Here is an 18277-nt window from a genome sequence, read left to right on the forward strand (position 1 = left end):
GGCTGGTGGGCAACACCTTTGACGCAAGCAGGGCTTTCCGTTATGGGGCTCCGCCGGGCTGCACAACCCGCGCTCCGGCCCGAGAAGGCAACGGGGGACAGGCGGGGCGGCGGTACGAGATGAGCCGTGAGCGCTTCGCAGCCCCTGAGCTGCCGCCTACGAGCCCGGTCCCGGTGCGGCGGCGAGCGCGGCCGGGCGGCGGTGCCCGCTCAGCCGCCGGTGGGGTCCGGGCCGGCGGGGCCCCGCCCGCCGCCTTGGCTCCGCCCGCGCGTTGCCGGCGCCGCAGCAATCTTGTCCCCCCCGCGCCACCGTCCGCGCGGCCGGCCGGGGTGAGAGGTCGCGGCTGCGTCCCCGGAAGCAGCGGGAGGCGGCGGCGGAGGAGGCGGGTGTCCGGGCAGCGGCGCCGGCAGCGGCCTCCCCCCCCCTCCCCGTCCGGCCCCCTCCCCGTAGCCCCCGTCAGGGTAGGAGGATGGTGCAGAGCCCGCCCGCACGGCAGCCCCGCCGCCTCTGAGCCCCGCCGCTGCCTCCGGGCCTCGACCCGCCGGGCCCGGGGGCCTCTTCCCCCGCTTCGGGCGCCGGTAAGATGGGGACGGGGGTGGCTGTGGCTGACGGCGCCGGCGGGCCTCCCGTGCCGGGCGCGGGGGTGCCGGCCATCGCCAGCCTGGCGGGCCCGGGCGCGGTGGATGCGGGGTCGCCTCCGTCCTCCTCCGCCCCGGGGGGGGTCCCACCGGTGTGCGGCGGCGGCACCTCCGCTCCTCGACGCCGAGATGCCGCTGGCGGGTCCGCGGGCAGGAGCGGGGCGTTGGGTTGCTGCGGTGCCGGTTGTGTAACGGCTGACAGCGCCGTGCGAGCCGCCGCGGGAGCGGCTGCCGGAGCCTGGGCCCCGCTGCCGGGGATGGAGCGGGCGAGCTGGGCCCCCCCGCCCCGCCCCGCAGGGCTTCGCTGGAGGCGGTTGGGGTTCAGATCTAGACGGCCACACGATAAACGGGTGTCCTTGGGCTTGGCTGATGTGTTTCAGCGTTAGTTTTACTTTATTATTGACTTTAAAGATTTGTTTAAAAAGGTTGTTGGCTTGGACTTTGTACGTGTGGCATCGTACCAGGAAAAAATAGTAAGAAAGAATAATTCCGGCAGCACTAAAAATATTTCCGTTTCAAAACAGCTTCTGAATAGCGATTCCTTCATTGGGTTTTTTTTTTGCTATTCACGACATATCCATATTTTTATCCTGTTTTACTTTTTTGATTTAATTTGTGTCTAAAGATATTATGATGCTTTAAATAATAACATTTCTGGTGCACCGTGCCTAGAACATGGCTGCTAGATACCCAACGTTAAATTTGCACTGTATATCATAATCACAGATACGGACACCCTGGGAAACGTTTCTGCCTGACAAGGGAAAGAAAAGATCACAGCTTAGCTTTTTCTTTCCCCTTTCCCTTTGTTTGCTTTTTGAGGGCTTGTCTTCTCTGGGGAAATTTATTTGCATGATTAGCTCTAGCGGTATAATTATATGGGCAAATTTGCCCTACTAGACAAACCTTGAGTCTAGATAAGAATTCATTAGGGATTACTCTCCACATCCTCATTGAACTTCCAATAAGTTTTGCAATGGCAAGTATGTTGTGCAGTGAAAGCCTGTCAGGGCTGGGCCTACCTTTTTTGGTAAACCATTAATGTGTTTTTATAAATGGTTGAATTACAGGGAAGACATACTAATCCTTTTGCTTCTAGGTTGGACATACAAAATGGTTCTAGGTTCATCTAGTGAGCTGCTGCCTCTTCATCTACTGCTTTCCCTCTGGTCTCTGGGAATGAGCCGATGGCTGCAATCCGATTTCTGGTCAGCAGGTGTCCACAGGACAGGGGACAACTTTTGTAGGCAGACTGAGCAGAAATAACATTGAATTGTGCCTGCCAGACTGAATGCTCTTTCACCCTAGATTTAGGCCCGTCAAAGAGGATTAAGACCTCAGTAGCTTTGTTACTTCCCGTGATTTGAGGAGTGGCTCAGGGCCGGTGGAATGTGATTCTTTTCCACTTGAAAGACAAGAACTTGAAATGCCACCTGATAATACAAAACAGGCAGTGTGCTCCGTCAGTGGAGAGGAGCATCTGAGGGCGCGAACAAACAGACCTCGGTGTCCTTTGTGTGAGCCGGATGCATCCGGCAAGAGACAGGAGGCTGGCACGTCCATCACCCCTGGATGCATGTCGTACCACAGGAGTGCAGCTCCCTCCTTCAACACTCTCTGACAGTGTTCCTGCAGCTCTGTTAGCTGTGATCTTCTGTTTTTTTTTTTTTATTAAATAGCGTAACATTTTTTGTAGAAATGAGGCTGTTTTATCAAATGAGCCCTAAACTAAGTATTAACAAAACTCATTGCTGTCAGAATTTTGTTGCTTTTCCCAAATCTACCCTTGCCAAAAGCGTGTCTCTGTTCAGAGTTTCATTTTTTTGAGAAGACCGTTTTGACCTGTGAATAAAGCTGCTTCCCAGGACTCGGAACTCCCAGCTTTTGTTTTGGAAGAAAACTTGCATGTCGAGTTTTGTTAATTATCTGTAAAACGGAGACCGTACTTACCTACGTGAGCTTGGGCTAAACAAATTAAAGTCCTGTTTCTTTTGACCAGTGGGGATGAAGTGTAGAGACATGGTAATGTTATTGCTATATCCTTGATATCTAAGCTATTGCCTAAGTCCCTTACTTCAGTCATTTTTGCTGCTGTTTGTATTCTCTCCTTCACTAGTGGCCACTGGCTGTTTTCCTTCTCGTCTCACACAGCCAATCTTACCTTCTTTCTACATCCAGAAGCCTGATTTTGCCATTTCCACTAAAGCTGCCATTTCCTCAACTTGTCAGTCATTTTCTGCTTGTGATTCAAGCTGTGTATCTGTCTGCGTCTCCGTCGCCTTACGGTTCTCATTACAAGCAACAGTTTTCATTACAAACAGCCTGAAGAACCTTTTTCTGGCATTTTTCTGTACTTACACTGCTGAATTCTGTACCGCATTCCTTAAAGAGTAGCCTTAATGAAGTCAACGATTAACTTTCTTAAATTGGTCACTAAGCTGGTTTCTGATGATTAAACTGTTACTGAGACTTTTCATACTTTTTGAGTAAAGCCCTTTTGTGAACTGCATTTGTTTGGCTGTTGTCAGTATGGTACAGGCAGCATTTGATTTCTCATGGAATTTCGACAGATCCTGTAAAACTGAATCATTTTACTTTTGCCTTCCTCTCCCAGGTTCTCATCCTAATCAGCAGTAACCAGAATAGCATTTTTTTAATACAACTTCAAAGCCCCTAAGTCTATTGTATGTTTTACTGTAGTCTGCATGATCTAGATTGTGATAAGTCATGTTGTAAGTCACGACTTTGACTTGTAAAGGTTGGAAGGTTTTAAAAATGCCCAAGCCAGGACTCTTGTATGTGAAAGTATACTCTTTCCCATGGCACAGGCTCACTTGGCAAAGAGGGCTGCCTTTTTAAAGTTCAGCAGCAAAATGTCTATTTTCAACCAGAGGTTAGGTTTACTTTCATTTTACAGCTGGGTATATTCTAAATTGTGTTTTTCACTTTAAAAAAAAAATCAGAATTTGGGTTCATTGAACCAGTGAAATAAGGCTTTCCTCGCATCATTTATATTTTCTGGCTTGTAACCTTTCTACCCTTTTCTGGTTCTTCAATTTTTTAAAACTCTTAACATTTAAAACAAGTATTTGGAACTTGTTTGCATTTGTTTGTTTCTGCATAAATTTTTCTTTCAGTGGTAAATTACTGTCAACTTTGCTGTTCCAGGAGCATTAGATGACATGCTGCTCAGGTGCTTGTGTTAAATCCACCACAGACATTTTGAACTACAGCACGCGTTTGTTGGGCAGGGCTGTTAAGTATCTGGAAATGTCGCATACACAGATTGAGTAACGTTTCATCCACGTATTTTCCTTTTTCTTTTTTAACTCATCTACTTTTTATTGTAAGGTTTCTGTCTTTTAACGAGTTATAGTCAGGAACTTGGGTGTTTGAAATTCAGTATCAATTTGATCCTTAAAATTTATTATAACTGACCAAATTACTTCCCTTCCTTGGCTTTGTTTTATGGGTAGAACTGAAATGTTTGCTGTTTATGTAGCTCTTGGGGATGTTGAAATGCTTAAGTATGCTTTGAAAAGTGTTTTGAGAGGTGAAAAGAAACATTTCGTGCAAGTATGAAGCATTTTGCTTCCTTCTGTTCTTGCAAGTCCCTGGGCTCTCAGGCTTTCGTTAATAATCTGCTTCCTGACTGACTCTATTATCAGAATAACATGAGGAAGGAGTCTCCTTTTCAACAGGTGACATTCTCGCTCGCGTTCTGTGCTGTACAGTGTCTTCTGGCTGTGCTCTTTGCATGTGCAAAGGGCCAGGCCATTTTCCTGCCACGCTTTCTGCTTCTGGGCTCTAGGAAAATGTTTTTTTAATCAGTAAACATATTTATAGGATAAAATAGCTCAGAAAACTGTGATGAGCCAGTGACTCGTTTGAGCCGATTCACTGTTATGTCCCACTTGGGTGCTTTCTCCTGGAGCGGTCTTGCGGGAGTAGATGTTTGTGCCCATCTGGCTGCTGATCTCTTGGTTATATTTGGTTGCAGTGGATTGAGGGATCCTAAGTGATGTTTTCATCAACTTTCTTCCTCCGCAAGTCTTGATTACTTCTCTTCCTCTACTTTGTGAAGAAGACTGATGGCATTTACTATGAATCTGTTTACTTTGTTTTAACACTGAAGGACAGGAGAAGGGGAAGAGGATCAGCTGGACAGAAAAACCGCTCTGCTCCGGAGGACTCCCCTCCCTTCATTCCTCTAGGAGTCAGCCCTGCCTGCCCTTCTGCTGCTGACAGAGGTTTTAGGCTGTACAATTTCATCCCGCGGGGTCTTGATGTGCTTCCTAAAAAGATGAACTGAAACAGCTGCAGATACTGGCACCTCTTTTTTTTCCACAGATATTAGTATGGTAAAGTAAGTCTTCCTATAAAATTAGTAGGAAACCCTTCTTTTCTTCCCAACTGCATGTTTTATGATAAAAATATTATGTTGCAAAATTCTAACAAAGTTTTAAAGAAAAAAAAAAATCTTGATTAGCCTTCCCCAATTCCTGAAAGAAACTGAATGTAAAAGCTCTTGATAGTTTATGTAGTAGTTCATTTCAGGGCATAAAAGGGCAGCCTTCTGGTGAGTTTAGAAGCTTCTGTTTAATTTTAATTTTTATCCTGTTTTCTTTCCCTTAAAAAAAGGAGGGGGGAATAATAATTGCTGCTGCTCTGACAACCAGCAGAGGCTTTATTTTCAGTTGTAAAATCAGCTGAGGTTACTTTTGCTAGTTCTGTTCAACAGGCTGGTGATATTAGATTAGAGATATAGACATTCTTATTAATTAGTCTTTATAAAGCTTTGACAGACCATTTTGAATATTTTGAACTTTAATAGGCAGCTTCACAATTACAACAACTGTGATCTATTTTGCTTTACTGTTTTTGTGTTTCAGCTGTTAGACATCAAGTTCGGTTTGAAGAGAAGAAAACCAAATTAAAGATATTTTTGGTACCTGCTACTGTTTACTGTTCTTAAATGAGAGGCACTTTAGTTTGAGATCAACACCATTGCTTTGTTTGCATGTTATCTATGGATGGTTTGCTAGGAAAATCACAGTTCGGTTGATTTGTGTTTATGAGTGTTTTTCTGGCACACAACATTATTTTCATTCAAAGTGGTTAACCCTGCTGTGACCCATTTCCTAACCCCCATTGTACTAGTAGTAATGGGGCATCTTTGAAAACATAATTGATTTATAAATAAACTGAACTGCACAGTTAAGATGAAACGCTATTATGGGCAATAAGATGTTCAGGCTTAGAAAACATGCATGGTCTTAATGGAGTGCTGTTGGGATGGGTTAGCGCTGGCCTGCTGTCCTTCTCTTTCACCCACAGTTTTCTTCCTTAAGATATTTCAGTGGTGTTTTTTATTATTTAAACCCCTCCAAATGTTTTTCTCCTCTAGAGAGAGAGGCCTGACTATCTTACGTGCACAACAAGAAGGGGAAATATTTGTAAGGAAATTACATGATTTTAAGCTTTCTGGTGGAAAGATGGTAGCTGACATCATGGCAAGATACATGTAAAAATTGTCAGACGCTTACTTTGATCTCTTTAATATCATGGTTTGGGTTTTTTTTCCTTTTGGCAACTGCAATTTTACTTTTAATACCTGCTTTAGTACAGCATGCGTTTTTTTAATTGTTGTTAGGAATTCAGTTCCTTTTGATATTAAGCCCCGAAATGGGAATTTAATACTTCTGCTATGACTCATTTCATTGACTTTTTGGTCTTTGCAATAGACTTCAAGATTTTCCTTATTTGTCATTTATTCTTGAAAAACTTATAGGTCTATTTCAGAAGCTACCTTTTCTGTACTTTCATATACAAATAAGGAGGAATTTAAAATGTTACTTCTTAGAGGTTGCTGTATATGGTCTTGAGCTGTTGTGGAGGAAGACTCCCTAAACTGTAGAATAAGTGACAATTTCCTCACTTTTTAGACGGCTACCCAATGCTGTGTTTGCCTGGGACTCTGACGTTAACTGTTGGGTATTTCCGTCATTTACCATTTTTATCTTTTTAACTGTATAACTGAATTTCCAGGGTTTGTAGGGCCTGACTTAAGGGCACAATATCTCTCCGGTGCTTGTCGAGTGTTTCCCGATGAGTACCGTCAGCTGTAACTGTGCCTGAACGTGGCTTTTGGTCTTGACATATACACCTCAATACCAAGCAATTACTTTGGAGTTGGTGGCCAATGTTCCAGGCTGGCAGTTTTCATTCTTCCCGTTGCGCTTGAGCTACTTGTAAGGCTGACTGTGGAGATTTTTATTGCACAAGTATTAAAAGGCTTAGCCGGAGTGGAGAGAGGCAGGCAGCAGTTATTAGAGCCACTTTCTAAATTATTTATTTAGCTAAAAACTGAAATCTGATCTTGTTTTCCTGACCTGCCAGGAGGTAATAGCATTTGGTTTCTTTTTTTAACTGTGTGAAAAAGAAATAAAAGTTTAAATTATATTCTTTAGGTTATTCATTTACACAGAGGAAGTTATTAGTTACAACCAGAGCTGGTAGAAGAATAGCATTTATGTTGTGTTTCTAACAGGTCCTAACAGAAAGAAGGAGTTTAAGTGTGTGGACCATTAACTGAACCACTAAAATCTAGTGGGAATATACGTTTTGATTTACGTGCGCTGATCTGTTTCACAAGTTCTTTGATAATTGGTGTTATTTAAGCACTTTATTTCATAAAAAATCGGTAGTTCTTCAGGCAGCAGTGTGGAAACATCCTTCTTAGTTCTGGTTTGCGCTAACCGTGTCCAGTTGCTATGTTCATGTCAGCTTTAGTATTGAAATCCACAGTTGTTCCCTTTTCTCTCACAAATGCTCAAAAGGCATATTACGCTTCAGACATTGCAGCTTATAGCATTTTTCTAATTGCTTTCAAAGCCATTGAGTTATGGGAGCATATTAAACAACTGGCACTTAAAAGCTGGTGATCTCTTACATAAAAATATTAGCCCAAATATTTTTATATGTATGCTTTTCAGCACATCCAGTTTTATGGCTGATTTTAGACCCTGTGGTAAACAAGCATGTTAATGGAGCTGTTGGAAGCCCCTTTAAAAAGGAATCACAGTTACTGTATATGCTGTGGGTGACATTCAGCTTTGATTAAATGCTGTAATAAAGCCTGCATCTGTGTCGTTATTTTCAAAAGGAAATTCAGAAGGGAACAGTGAATACAACCCTGCTTTTGGTTTATCTTTTTCCATCTCAACATGTGTCTCCAGTGTTTCTAGATGGAGTGTTTGGGATTTTAAACTAGGGCTCATTTAAGAAATTTGCTGCCAGTGACGAGATAGGCGGCAGAACGTACGGAAGCGCAGATCGTACCCAGCGTGATCCTTGCCAACAGCAGCTCTCCCTTTCCCTCTCACTCCTGCGTTCTCCTGACACCTTCACTGGCCTGTTTGGCCATAGCACAGCTGGTCTTGGACAAAGATAGAAGTTCTGGTAAGGTGCACATTTGTAATCACCTTTTCTTTCCTCTCTTCTCCTCTCCATCCTTTCTCTGCACTGTGCTTTTCACTCTCAGACACACCAGGTATTTTTGTAGAGGTGTTTGTTACCCAGTCATTCTTGCTGATAAAAAGCTGCCAGCTTTCCTGGTCTTTGCAGAGTGGATGAAAACTGGTCGATGGTGCAAAATAGCAAACCCAAGACATGATCTTGTGCTCTGGAGTGAGCCCTGTTTCAGCAGATTTCACCGAGGCGAGCAAGTAGGTGTGTGGGGAGGAGACAGGGAAAGTCAGCATGCACAACTCGCTGTTGTGTTATTGCCACAGGATCTCGGGTCTCTTCTCAATGAGTGGAATTTTCCCCTCTCCAGAGCAGTTTTGTAGGTTTTGTCAATATTCCTTCTGTTAAGAATAACAGAAGCATTTCTGCCAGTAAAATCTTGAGTATACGCAAGAAAGTTGTGATCTTTGTACATTGTGGGATCTGAAAAAGACTTTGTCTGAAAACTTGTCCTTTTCCCTTCTCTTGCTTTCTTTTAAATCAGTAGATCAGATCAAAGATTGCTTTCTCCCTCCCTTGCCCTCTTTTTCAGAACCTGTCCCTCTCTCATCCTCAGACTTACCATGGCTTCAGCCCTGCTACATCAGGATTGTAAATGACGTGTACTTCTAATAAAAGTCAATGAGAATCAGCCAGACCTGCAGGGAGCAGACTCCCTGACTTAATTAAAAGTTACCAGATCTGTGTGAATGCTCCCACATTAACCATTGCAGTGCAGCATTCTTTAAATACTAGTTTTGAAGCTTGCCTTTTCCTATGAATTTTGGGGATAAGCAACACATTGCTAGGAACAGTTACCGCCCTTCTAGTTTATTTGGGGTTAAAAGCCTTTTCAACCAGGATTGTAGGTAAGACAAAGATAAGAGGTTTGCTTTAAGTTCCTTCCTTGCAGAGCTTCTGAAGTAGATGCCGCAAGGCTGCCCTTTATCACTGGACTGTTTGCTTTCCGTTGTGAGTGGAGGTGGGGAAGCTGATACAGTAAACTTAGTTTGGGTCTTTCTGCTCTGCAAATGAAAAGAAAATTCAGAAGGGGAATCAGACAAAATAGTATATTTTGGACAAAAATTAATGATTTGGTACACTTCCTCAGCACATGTAGGGTCTTCTCTTTGTTTACAGACTCTAGCAATAAAGTTCTCTAGATCCTGCAAGAATCAAATAAAGAAAGGAGTCTTCCAGCCTCCACCCTAATGCAGTTAGGTGTTTCTTACCACAGGATTCTTGATGCAGAAGCCTAAAATGATGTAGGCTGCTTTTCGGATCCCGTTTTGAAGGTCTGGTCCTTTGGGGCTAGGGATGGGGGAAAGGGGATCTTTTAAGGCTTCAGTGTCAGTTTTCAAAGTATATGCAGGGATGTACAAAGTTTGATCTATGGGCTGCATTACAACTCCATCCGCACTGTAATTTGGTGAATTCCAGTATTACTGGAATTAACATGTAGAAGTGTATATTCTGCCTAAGTGTGTGGGGAAAGAAAAGAGCTGGTTTTATTGCTCATCAGCGATATCTGACTGTACTAGAAGTTGTCCTCATTTATTAGAATCTGTTCCTAGCTGGCAATTTCAGGCACTGAGAAGGTGAAGTCGAGCATGTTTTGATTTGTGCTTTATTTAAGGCATACTGTGTTCAGTGAACAGTACAGAGTCGTATAGCTGCATCGCATTTTGGTATGTGATTCCATTTTTTGTTGTCAAACTTTTGTCTTAAGCGATTTACCAACCCCCACCCTGTAACACACAGAGCCCAGTCACTCTGTTGTAATATTCTTTGTTTTCAGGTGAACAATCAGAATAATGTTCAACATAAACCTGTTGGAGAACTTGAAGGTTTACATCAGCAGTCGACCTCCGCTTGTGGTCTTTATGATCAGTGTAAGTGCTATGGCAATAGCTTTTCTGACACTGGGTTATTTCTTCAAAATCAAGGAGATCAAGTCACCAGAAATGACAGAGGTAGGTACAAAAAGTTCCTGAGCTAAACAGTGGGAATACTAATTTGAAAAACACGCCCAAAGCTAACGAGTTGTTTGGGGTTTTTTTCCCCTCCCAAGAACCCTCTCATGGGAGTGTGCAGAGTCTTATGGGAGATTGTCTTCATTTATACTTGCCTCTAATTTCATAAGGAAAGAGGCTATTGGTATGAATGTTTGAATAGCCTTTTTTTAGTTTGAGGGTGAGGCCGAATCATCTGACATGGATCTTCCCTACTATGGCTAGGAGCCTTTCTTTTTCTTATTCTGTTGTGCCAGCTAGCTTGTTTGTGCAACTTCTGATCTTATCAAGTAGTACTATTCTGTAATGAGGGGAAACCTTGCTAGAAACCGCTCATACCCTGAGCGTGTTGAGAACGGACGAAGTTAGTATATTCCTTTTGTAGTTTAAAGGAGGATATTCTGCTGCTGTGCTGAGCGGCAGTCAGGCACTGACTGCGATTGAACGCGTCTAACTTCTGTAAACAACTTGCCCCGTTGTTGAGATAGCCATGGTGGTATTTGTGAGCCATGTAATTTCTGTTAAATGGCTTGGAACTGCGGGTGGGATGGTACATGTCAAGGTCTGCACTGCTCTGGAGAAGTGGCAGCCAAGAGTTAACTTGCTAATCTGGTTGAAATCTTCACATTTGTTTTAAGGACTGGAATACTTTCCTTCTGAGGTTTAATGATTTGGACTTCTGTATATCTGAGAATGAAACCTTAAAGCATCTCATCAACGATACCACAGCTCCAGAAAGTACTGTGACTAGCGGACAGGCGAGATCTTCTACACAGTCTCCACAAACTCTTGAGGACTCTGGTCCAATAAACATCTCTGTTACAATCACGTTGACGCTGGACCCACTCAGACCATTCGGCGGATATTCTCGCAATGTCACACATCTAAGTTCCACAATTTTTGGACACCAAATTGGACTCTCAGGTATGCAAGACTTGACCTTTATAAATTTGAATGGTAACTATATAATCAAATAAAAACTCACCAGCTTATTATTGGTGAGATAAATCTTTTGCTTAGAACATATATGTGTTTCCAGATTTGTTGTGAGTATATTCCTGTATAGAGCCCTTCACTTGTTTGCTAGAAAAACTTTTCCCTGCATTCAGAATGGAAAAGAACCTGCAGGTTTGCCAAGATTAGGCTTTGCAGTTTTAAATGATTAACCTAATGACAATGGGAGGTAATTTTTAAGCCAGCAAAATTCCAAGCAGCAAAAGCTTCTACAGTGACTATCTTCAGGTCTGTCTTCATAGATCTTCAAGTCTTTAACTCACACTTTAAAGGCATTAATGTATATACATTAGAGATCAAGTAGCATGTTGTCTAAAAAAAATAGAGTTTATTTAAAACGCATACATGAATAAGCTTTAATATTGCAAACAGCAACAAATGAGATGGTTACAATTTCTGTGGTGTGAAGAGACTGATCTGCTATGTGGCTGCCCTGACAATAAGTTTTGGCAGGAGATTGTAAAAAATTAGTAGAAATTGATAATAGAACCTCATTGAATTTTAGCTTTTAGCCAGGGTTGCACTTTATAATAATGCCTGAAGGTGTCTTGAACCTTAGAGGGCTGTGAAGAGATGTTTGCCATAGCTGTAAATCTGCATTACGGTATTTTATGTTGTTGTTATTTTGCTACTGCTTTAAGAGCTATCAAATGCAAGTTCCATTTCCAGTAGCCTGGATTTATTTTCAGTATGAATATACCCACATGGAGTTAACGTACATTACTTAATCTGCAGTTCAATATCTGCTGGCACCTTTTTGTCTACACGAATATCTCCAGTTTGAAAAGTAAGTGTCAGAAAAAGCCAACGTGGAGTAAAGTCTTTGGGAGGAGAAAGGCTAAAGATGTGTGATTTTACTTTCTAGTAAAGTCCTCTGAACATGCATGAATTCACTTATAAATAGTGAGTTTTTCATTTCTAAAAGGAGCCTAATGATCCCACTTCTTCTGGGGGCAGGAGAGATTAGAAAGACTAGCAGCTGGGGTTTTTGTAGTTTGTTTTGTTTTGGTTTTTAACTTTTTTTTGCTCTCTTTGTTGATGGTAGAGATCCTGGATGACTTCAAAGGTACACATTCAGGGTTATGGTTGCTGCCTTAGTCGTTTGCGTGTTGTCCTTATCCTAGTGATTGTTGCTCAGATACTTTTGTGAACGAAAAGCAGCTTTCCTTCTCTCTTTCTCAAAGGCAGAGTATCCCATGAGGAGATAAATATTACATTCACCCTGCCGGCTGCCTGGAATTCAGACGACTGCGTGCTTCATGGCCACTGTGAGCAGGTCGTGTTCACAACCTGCATGACTGTGACAGCAGCCAGCAGTGTATTTCCTGTTACAGTGTAAGTGCATTTTAAACACTTCTTCATAGACTGGTTACTGGGTGATTAATTCCTCAGCTGGTTCTCTGAGGTTGTTACTTCCTGATGAACATGGAAATTATGTACCTGCCTTCCTTTCCCCCCAGTAAAAACCCTGTCTCGAGTCTTAAGACTTTCGCTGTCTTTTAGCAACACTAGATTTTTCTGTGGATGTTTTGAACTATAGCCCCTACCTGCCTTTCAACATGCTGCCTGTGATTTAAACTTCACTAGGAACAAAAGAATCTGTGAATATTTAAGAAAGATACCCTATAATTTAGTTTCACTACCTTGTGTGAGAGCTGAGGCTTGACTCTAAGGTTCTTATCCTCTTCCCTGCTGAGAGATCAGCGTAAGCCGAATGCTGCTTTGCTACCATACCCCAGCAGGTACAGACCTTTCATCAAAACAGTTTCCCTTTGTCTTCTCTAGACTCTCTATTCAATATACCCTGGAGAACCACCAGATAGATTCACATGACTGTGTGAAGCCTTATGGAAACCAGTGTTTTTCTGATTAAGCTGTGGGATGTTGACTTAGTGGAACAACATGCAGTTAAATTCTAATCTTAGTATACGAGTCATATGTGCTTTTTTTATACACCCTTTTGGTTAAGCTTTGTTTTTTGTTGTTGTTTTGGAAGGTCCAAAATAAAATCGTGTTTTATGCTGCTGTTGAGAAGTCTGGGCTTGACTCAGTTCTAAAAGTTAGCCTTACTGAACATGGAGAATGGCAATTGAGGTGCTAATTATTTCTGTTTTTCTGCAGTCAGCCACCGCATTGTGTTCCTGAAACATACAGCAATGCTACACTTTGGTACAAGATCTTTACCACAGCAAGGGACTCTAATACAAAATATGCACAAGATTATAACCCTTTCTGGTGTTACAAAGGAGCAATCGGAAAAGTGTATCATGCTTTAAATCCCAAACTAACTGTTATAGTTCCAGATGTAAGTGCCATGGTGTTTTTATATGTTATGTTGAATAAACGCTTAGCTCTGTTTTAATTGAATATGGTTCTGTTCATGTCCTAAAATAGTCATATTCAGTGCTGGTTTATTATGTAGCGCAAGGGCTGAGACAGAGTTGGGTATGCTTTACCCCTGGGGGGCATTATGGTCTTCATGTAATCGCCATGTGCCTCACAGCTTTTAATAACTAACATTTATATTTTGAAGTCATTTGACCAAAGATACTGCTAGTATATGGGGAGAGATCTCTAGTACAGATTTTTAACACGAGGAACATTTTGGCTCTTTATGTGCCACAGTTAGGAATCACTTTCATTACTATGCCAGCTGCACAAAGGGGAGAAGGTTGATTCATGAAGTAATTTCTGTGCTGATCTGATAATTATTGCCTTAATATAAAATGCCAACTATTGGTGCATTGTCAGTAAATGGTTTTAATTCTCTGTGCAGGATGATCGCTCTCTAATAAACCTGCATCTCATGCATACCAGTTACTTTCTTTTTGTGATGGTGATTACAATGTTCTGCTATGCAGTTATTAAAGGCAGACCAAGCAAACTGAGGCAAAACAATACAGAATTCTGCTCTGAAAAGGTAAGTCTGTGTAATAACAAAATGTTGAATCTGGTAAGAAAACATAGAAAACCTCCTTTTTTACATAGTACAGACTGGTTTTTCTTATCTCTGGAGATGTAGATTTAATTCCCTTTCAAAGAAACGTGGGTGTTTCATTGTGGACAGTACAGATGGGTGCTACAAAATACATATATGTGCTTTGTAGATCCTCAGAGTTAGATTTCTCTCCTACAGAAGTGGATTATTGCAGCTCAGTAAGTGCTGTAATGCAACTCTTCTGCCATAATTCTGAAGTTACTTGCACCTTTTTTTATGAAGCATTGAATAATAGCATTGAGTAGTTTTATTTATCTTTTATCACAACAGACTGAAAACTTTGAATAAAACGTGACACGTAATGCTAATGGTTGTTAAATCAGAATTAAATTAAAACAATGACAAAGCTATTGAAACAGTCATTACTCAATACTGCTTTGGAGACCTGCACTTTGCTCGAAGGATTAAATATGAATATATTTAATTGTGAAGTAGGAAGCTAATGTTGGCACCTTTTGATTGTAATGATATTTTGTAATATAAGCTGTTTTGGGTTTTTGTTTTTGCTTTTTGGGTTTTTTTAAATTGGTTATGCTAAGTACAAAACACCTTCAGACTCACTTTGATTTCCTTTCCAAGTTAGACTTCGCAAGGTTCTTTGAGAAGGCAAGGACAGATATGCCAGCTGCATGGAGATAAGTGATATCACTGTTACGGGATTAAGAATTTGACTTTAATTAAATGTTTTCTTTTGTTTAGGTTGCTTTGTCAGAAGCATAATCCATCCTCTCCTTTTACTGAGAATGACTGAGAACCGTAATCATTGCCTGCTGAACCCAGAATGGGTCTTAACACTCTGTGAATACATTATCTTGCAATGTTGGTTTATTCCAACCAAAGACATTTCAAGTGCCTGTAATTGATTTGTACATATTTATAAAATTATATTCAGAATAGGTGAGATGATGCACTTGTTCCGCATTGTACTGCGGCCGGAAACTTTCAGTCTTTACCTGTGGACATAGCCGAATGTTTGTGTAGATATGTTTAGTGATATGGCTACATATAGTCAGAGCAAGATATTTTTGTCTAGCTGCATCTGGGCAGGTTAAGATGCCTTTGCAAGTGTCTCAAACAAACCAACAGATCTTTGTTTTTTGCCCAATGATATGTACAGTGTGTTTGAAACAGTATGCACCTTTGATATAATACTGCATTTCCAAAGCCACCAATCTACTACATGAATTAAATGTGTATTTGTGTGGCCTAATACTTTCTTCCATTTGCTCCTTGCTTGCAAGAAAAGATATCAACATTTTAGATTTTTTTTTTGAAAGAAGAAATACATATTCACATTTTAATAGTGCTGTATTTAAGACAAACTTGTGCTTTTATTCATAGTAAAAAAATTAAGAAGTGAAGTCCCATTTTAAAATGTTTCTTATTGAAAAGTGCTAAGTTTGTTGTTGGTTTTGGTTTGTTTTGGTTTTTTTTTTTCCTTTCCATTTGGCTCGCTGAATGCTGGAGAATCAGTCAGCATAGAGACTACCTGGAAAGCTTTCCACATGGCCTCCCCTCCGCAGCCCTCAGACCAGGATTGTGCATCTCTGCTGCAGAGCAGCTTTCTGTAAACCCTTTTTTTTTCTAGAAAGTGAAACTTAATAAAAAGATATATTGTAGTAACAGTCTGTTGGGGCTCTGCACAGCGTTGGGCAAGTGCAAATAACGAAAGGAAAAGAAATCCCATAGTCTGTTACAGAGCTTCACTTTGGGACGCTCCATCCATCTCTGAAGGGCAGCTGAAAGTGACACTTTTATTAGCTTTGTCCGATTTCCATTTAATGCTGTCCACTCAGGGGAAAATGACAAGGGGAGAACTAGGGCTGTTGTGATTAAGGTCAAAGAAACCACACAGTAAAACACACACTGTTCTCTGTGTCCATTCTTAAACCAGAGGTTTTATTCTGTGCGTTTTTCCCTTTCCTATTCTGGCTTTTGCTATTTCTTCCTGGCTTCTTATTGAGTAGCCTCCTTAATTTTCAGGAGTCAGGGTTTTCCTGCAGACATTTCCACCACTGCTTTTAAAATTGCACTGGTTGCCTTAATTGACCTTTCATCTTGTCTTTCAGCTTTCTTGTCAGGTAGTATAACTGTAGGTCTGCATACACACACAGAAGCATTTTTTTCTTCCTCCTTTCGCTCTAAATTACACAAAAGAAGAAACCCAAGTCAAAATCTCACAGTCTCAATTATGCTGGCATAAGATTCTTAGTTTATTACCTATAGACGCTATTGAATGGTACCCTACTGGTCTGTAGGCCTGTGTGTATGGGACTTCAGTAAGTTCACAAGTCTTCAGAGCATCTGAAGCAAAATAGTCGCACTATTCTTCAGAACATGTTTCCTTTATAGAATTTCAGTTACTTAAGTGGTGTTAACTAACATGCATTTTTCTCCAGGGATGTTAAGGCAAAGCTTTAGAGATGGCCTAGTTTGAAGTCTAGGGATAAAATGAAGCTTCCAGTTTTCTCCTGATGCTGCTATGGGCTCATACTGCTTTGCTGAAATGAATCAGTGAAGTCAAAACAGGTAGACGGCTTCTCATGAAAACTATCTGAGCTGTTCCTAATTTACACATACCCAGCCTTCTGCATTAATACTGACTTCTAGAGTTGCCTACGAGGGTGGCTTGATCTGGGGACCAAAGGCAGGAATAGGAAATGGATTCGGGTGGTGTTGCAAATTCTGGAAATACCTAGAAAACACCCAACACAATGCAGCTCCTTTAAAAAAGCAAAGCTGAGTCCTTTCTGTTTCAGCAAATTAAAAATCAAACCCCAAATGTTCTAACTGGAATTTGGTCTGTCGGGGAAAACAGAATTTTTTTTTTTAATCTGGTTTTGCTATTTGGTAATTAGAGGAGCCTGCTTTGCAATTTATCACCCACTATATTGAAGTACCCAGAAATACTAAGATTGCAACCCACAAATGCAAAAGGGAAAATGTTACGAGTTGTATTTTTGGGCCTTAGTTTATCCCTTTGCACCCCTGTATTGCAGCAGAGAGGTAAGGGTGTCCATCAGGTTGAAATGCTGTAATACTGAGGAATACTGGATTGTTCCTAGGCGCAATGTACAAAAGTTAAATGCAGCCAAACAGAAGAGTAAAAACTTAATATTAAAGTTCAGATCATATTGATCTTTCCTTTTTTGTTTTCTTTTTCTTTTTAACTATGACTTGAATCAGTTTTGATTCTATTTGTACGTGTTTTCTTGTTCTTAGAAAGCTGCCATTTTCTTTTGCATTTTTCTTTGGCATTACATAGAAAATCTGAGCCTTGGTTTTCAACCCTCTGCAGGTGATTGTAGGGTTAAGATGGCTTTTTTGTTTTGTCTTACATTTCACTTGTCTTGTTGCATGATGGTTAATAGCTGATTTGGAAATGACATTTCTCTCCTAGATTAATTTTGTGTTTGTAAGATGTGCATATTGCTTTGCAGAATAAAAACAATGAAGTTTATCTTGTTGTCTTTATTTCTACTGCCGAGTTGCTGTGGAGGTTTCATAAACCACCTACGTTATGTGGACCATTGGAGAAGATTAGTAGTGAAAGTCCGCAATAGATTGGAATTTCAAACCCTTTGTTGTACCTGTGGTGCAGTGAGCACCTTACGTAGACTTTTTTCTTTATGTATCATGGGGTGGGGGGAATGTAGCTGGTGCCCATCATGAGAAACGCAGAATTTGTGACCTGGATCCCTCTCTTCTGTTGCTGTTCCTTGATGATGATCATGCCTTCCACTGCCTCCTCGCTACAGGTGCTGCGTAACTGACTCAGCTGAAGCAAGACCAGATGCTGAGTGCTTCAGAATGCCTGGAGATGGTTGGAGGACGTATATGGATGGCTGTTGAAATCAAGATAGTGTGGCTTGTAAAATTCTAGCTCCAGTTACTGGGCAGGTGGAACAAGTTGCACCTGCATGTTTTCAGTGCTTGAGAGAGTAGGAAAAACATACTTCGTTTTACTCTTGGAAGCCTGTTAAAAGCTAGACACTGTGCATTTGACAAGTGCAAGAAGGCCAGCCTGTCTTGCTTCTCTGAAAAACAGAGTTCAAAACATCCAAATGGTGCCTATTCAAATCTGGTGGCGAATGGGAGCATTGTTTTAA

The 18277-nt window shown here is 41.3% G+C and overlaps 1 protein-coding gene across 1 annotated transcript; it reads left to right on the forward strand.

Moving 5' to 3' along the window:
* Nucleotides 1–316: 316 nt before the first annotated feature.
* On the forward strand, nucleotides 317–17621 carry TMEM248 (transmembrane protein 248). The gene is made up of 7 exons (XM_072882039.1): nucleotides 317–578; nucleotides 9943–10117; nucleotides 10795–11080; nucleotides 12355–12505; nucleotides 13292–13475; nucleotides 13947–14090; nucleotides 14868–17621. The coding sequence occupies exons 2-7, from the start codon at nucleotides 9959–9961 to the stop codon at nucleotides 14886–14888; spliced, it is 945 nt and encodes a 314-aa protein (XP_072738140.1). The 5' UTR covers nucleotides 317–578; nucleotides 9943–9958; the 3' UTR covers nucleotides 14889–17621.
* Nucleotides 17622–18277: the final 656 nt, after the last annotated feature.

The sequence above is a fragment of the Ciconia boyciana genome, chromosome 17, assembly GCF_034638445.1.
Source record: "Ciconia boyciana chromosome 17, ASM3463844v1, whole genome shotgun sequence".
Lineage (NCBI taxonomy): Eukaryota > Metazoa > Chordata > Aves > Ciconiiformes > Ciconiidae > Ciconia > Ciconia boyciana.

Coding starts and splice junctions, on each gene's coding strand:
- TMEM248 (XM_072882039.1), top strand. CDS start 9,959: ATGTTCAACATAAACCTGTTGGAGAACTTGAAGGTTTACATCAGCAGT. Junction 11,081..12,354: donor ACACCAAATTGGACTCTCAG/GTATGCAAGACT, acceptor TCTTTCTCAAAG/GCAGAGTATCCCATGAGGAG. Junction 12,506..13,291: donor AGTGTATTTCCTGTTACAGT/GTAAGTGCATTT, acceptor GTTTTTCTGCAG/TCAGCCACCGCATTGTGTTC.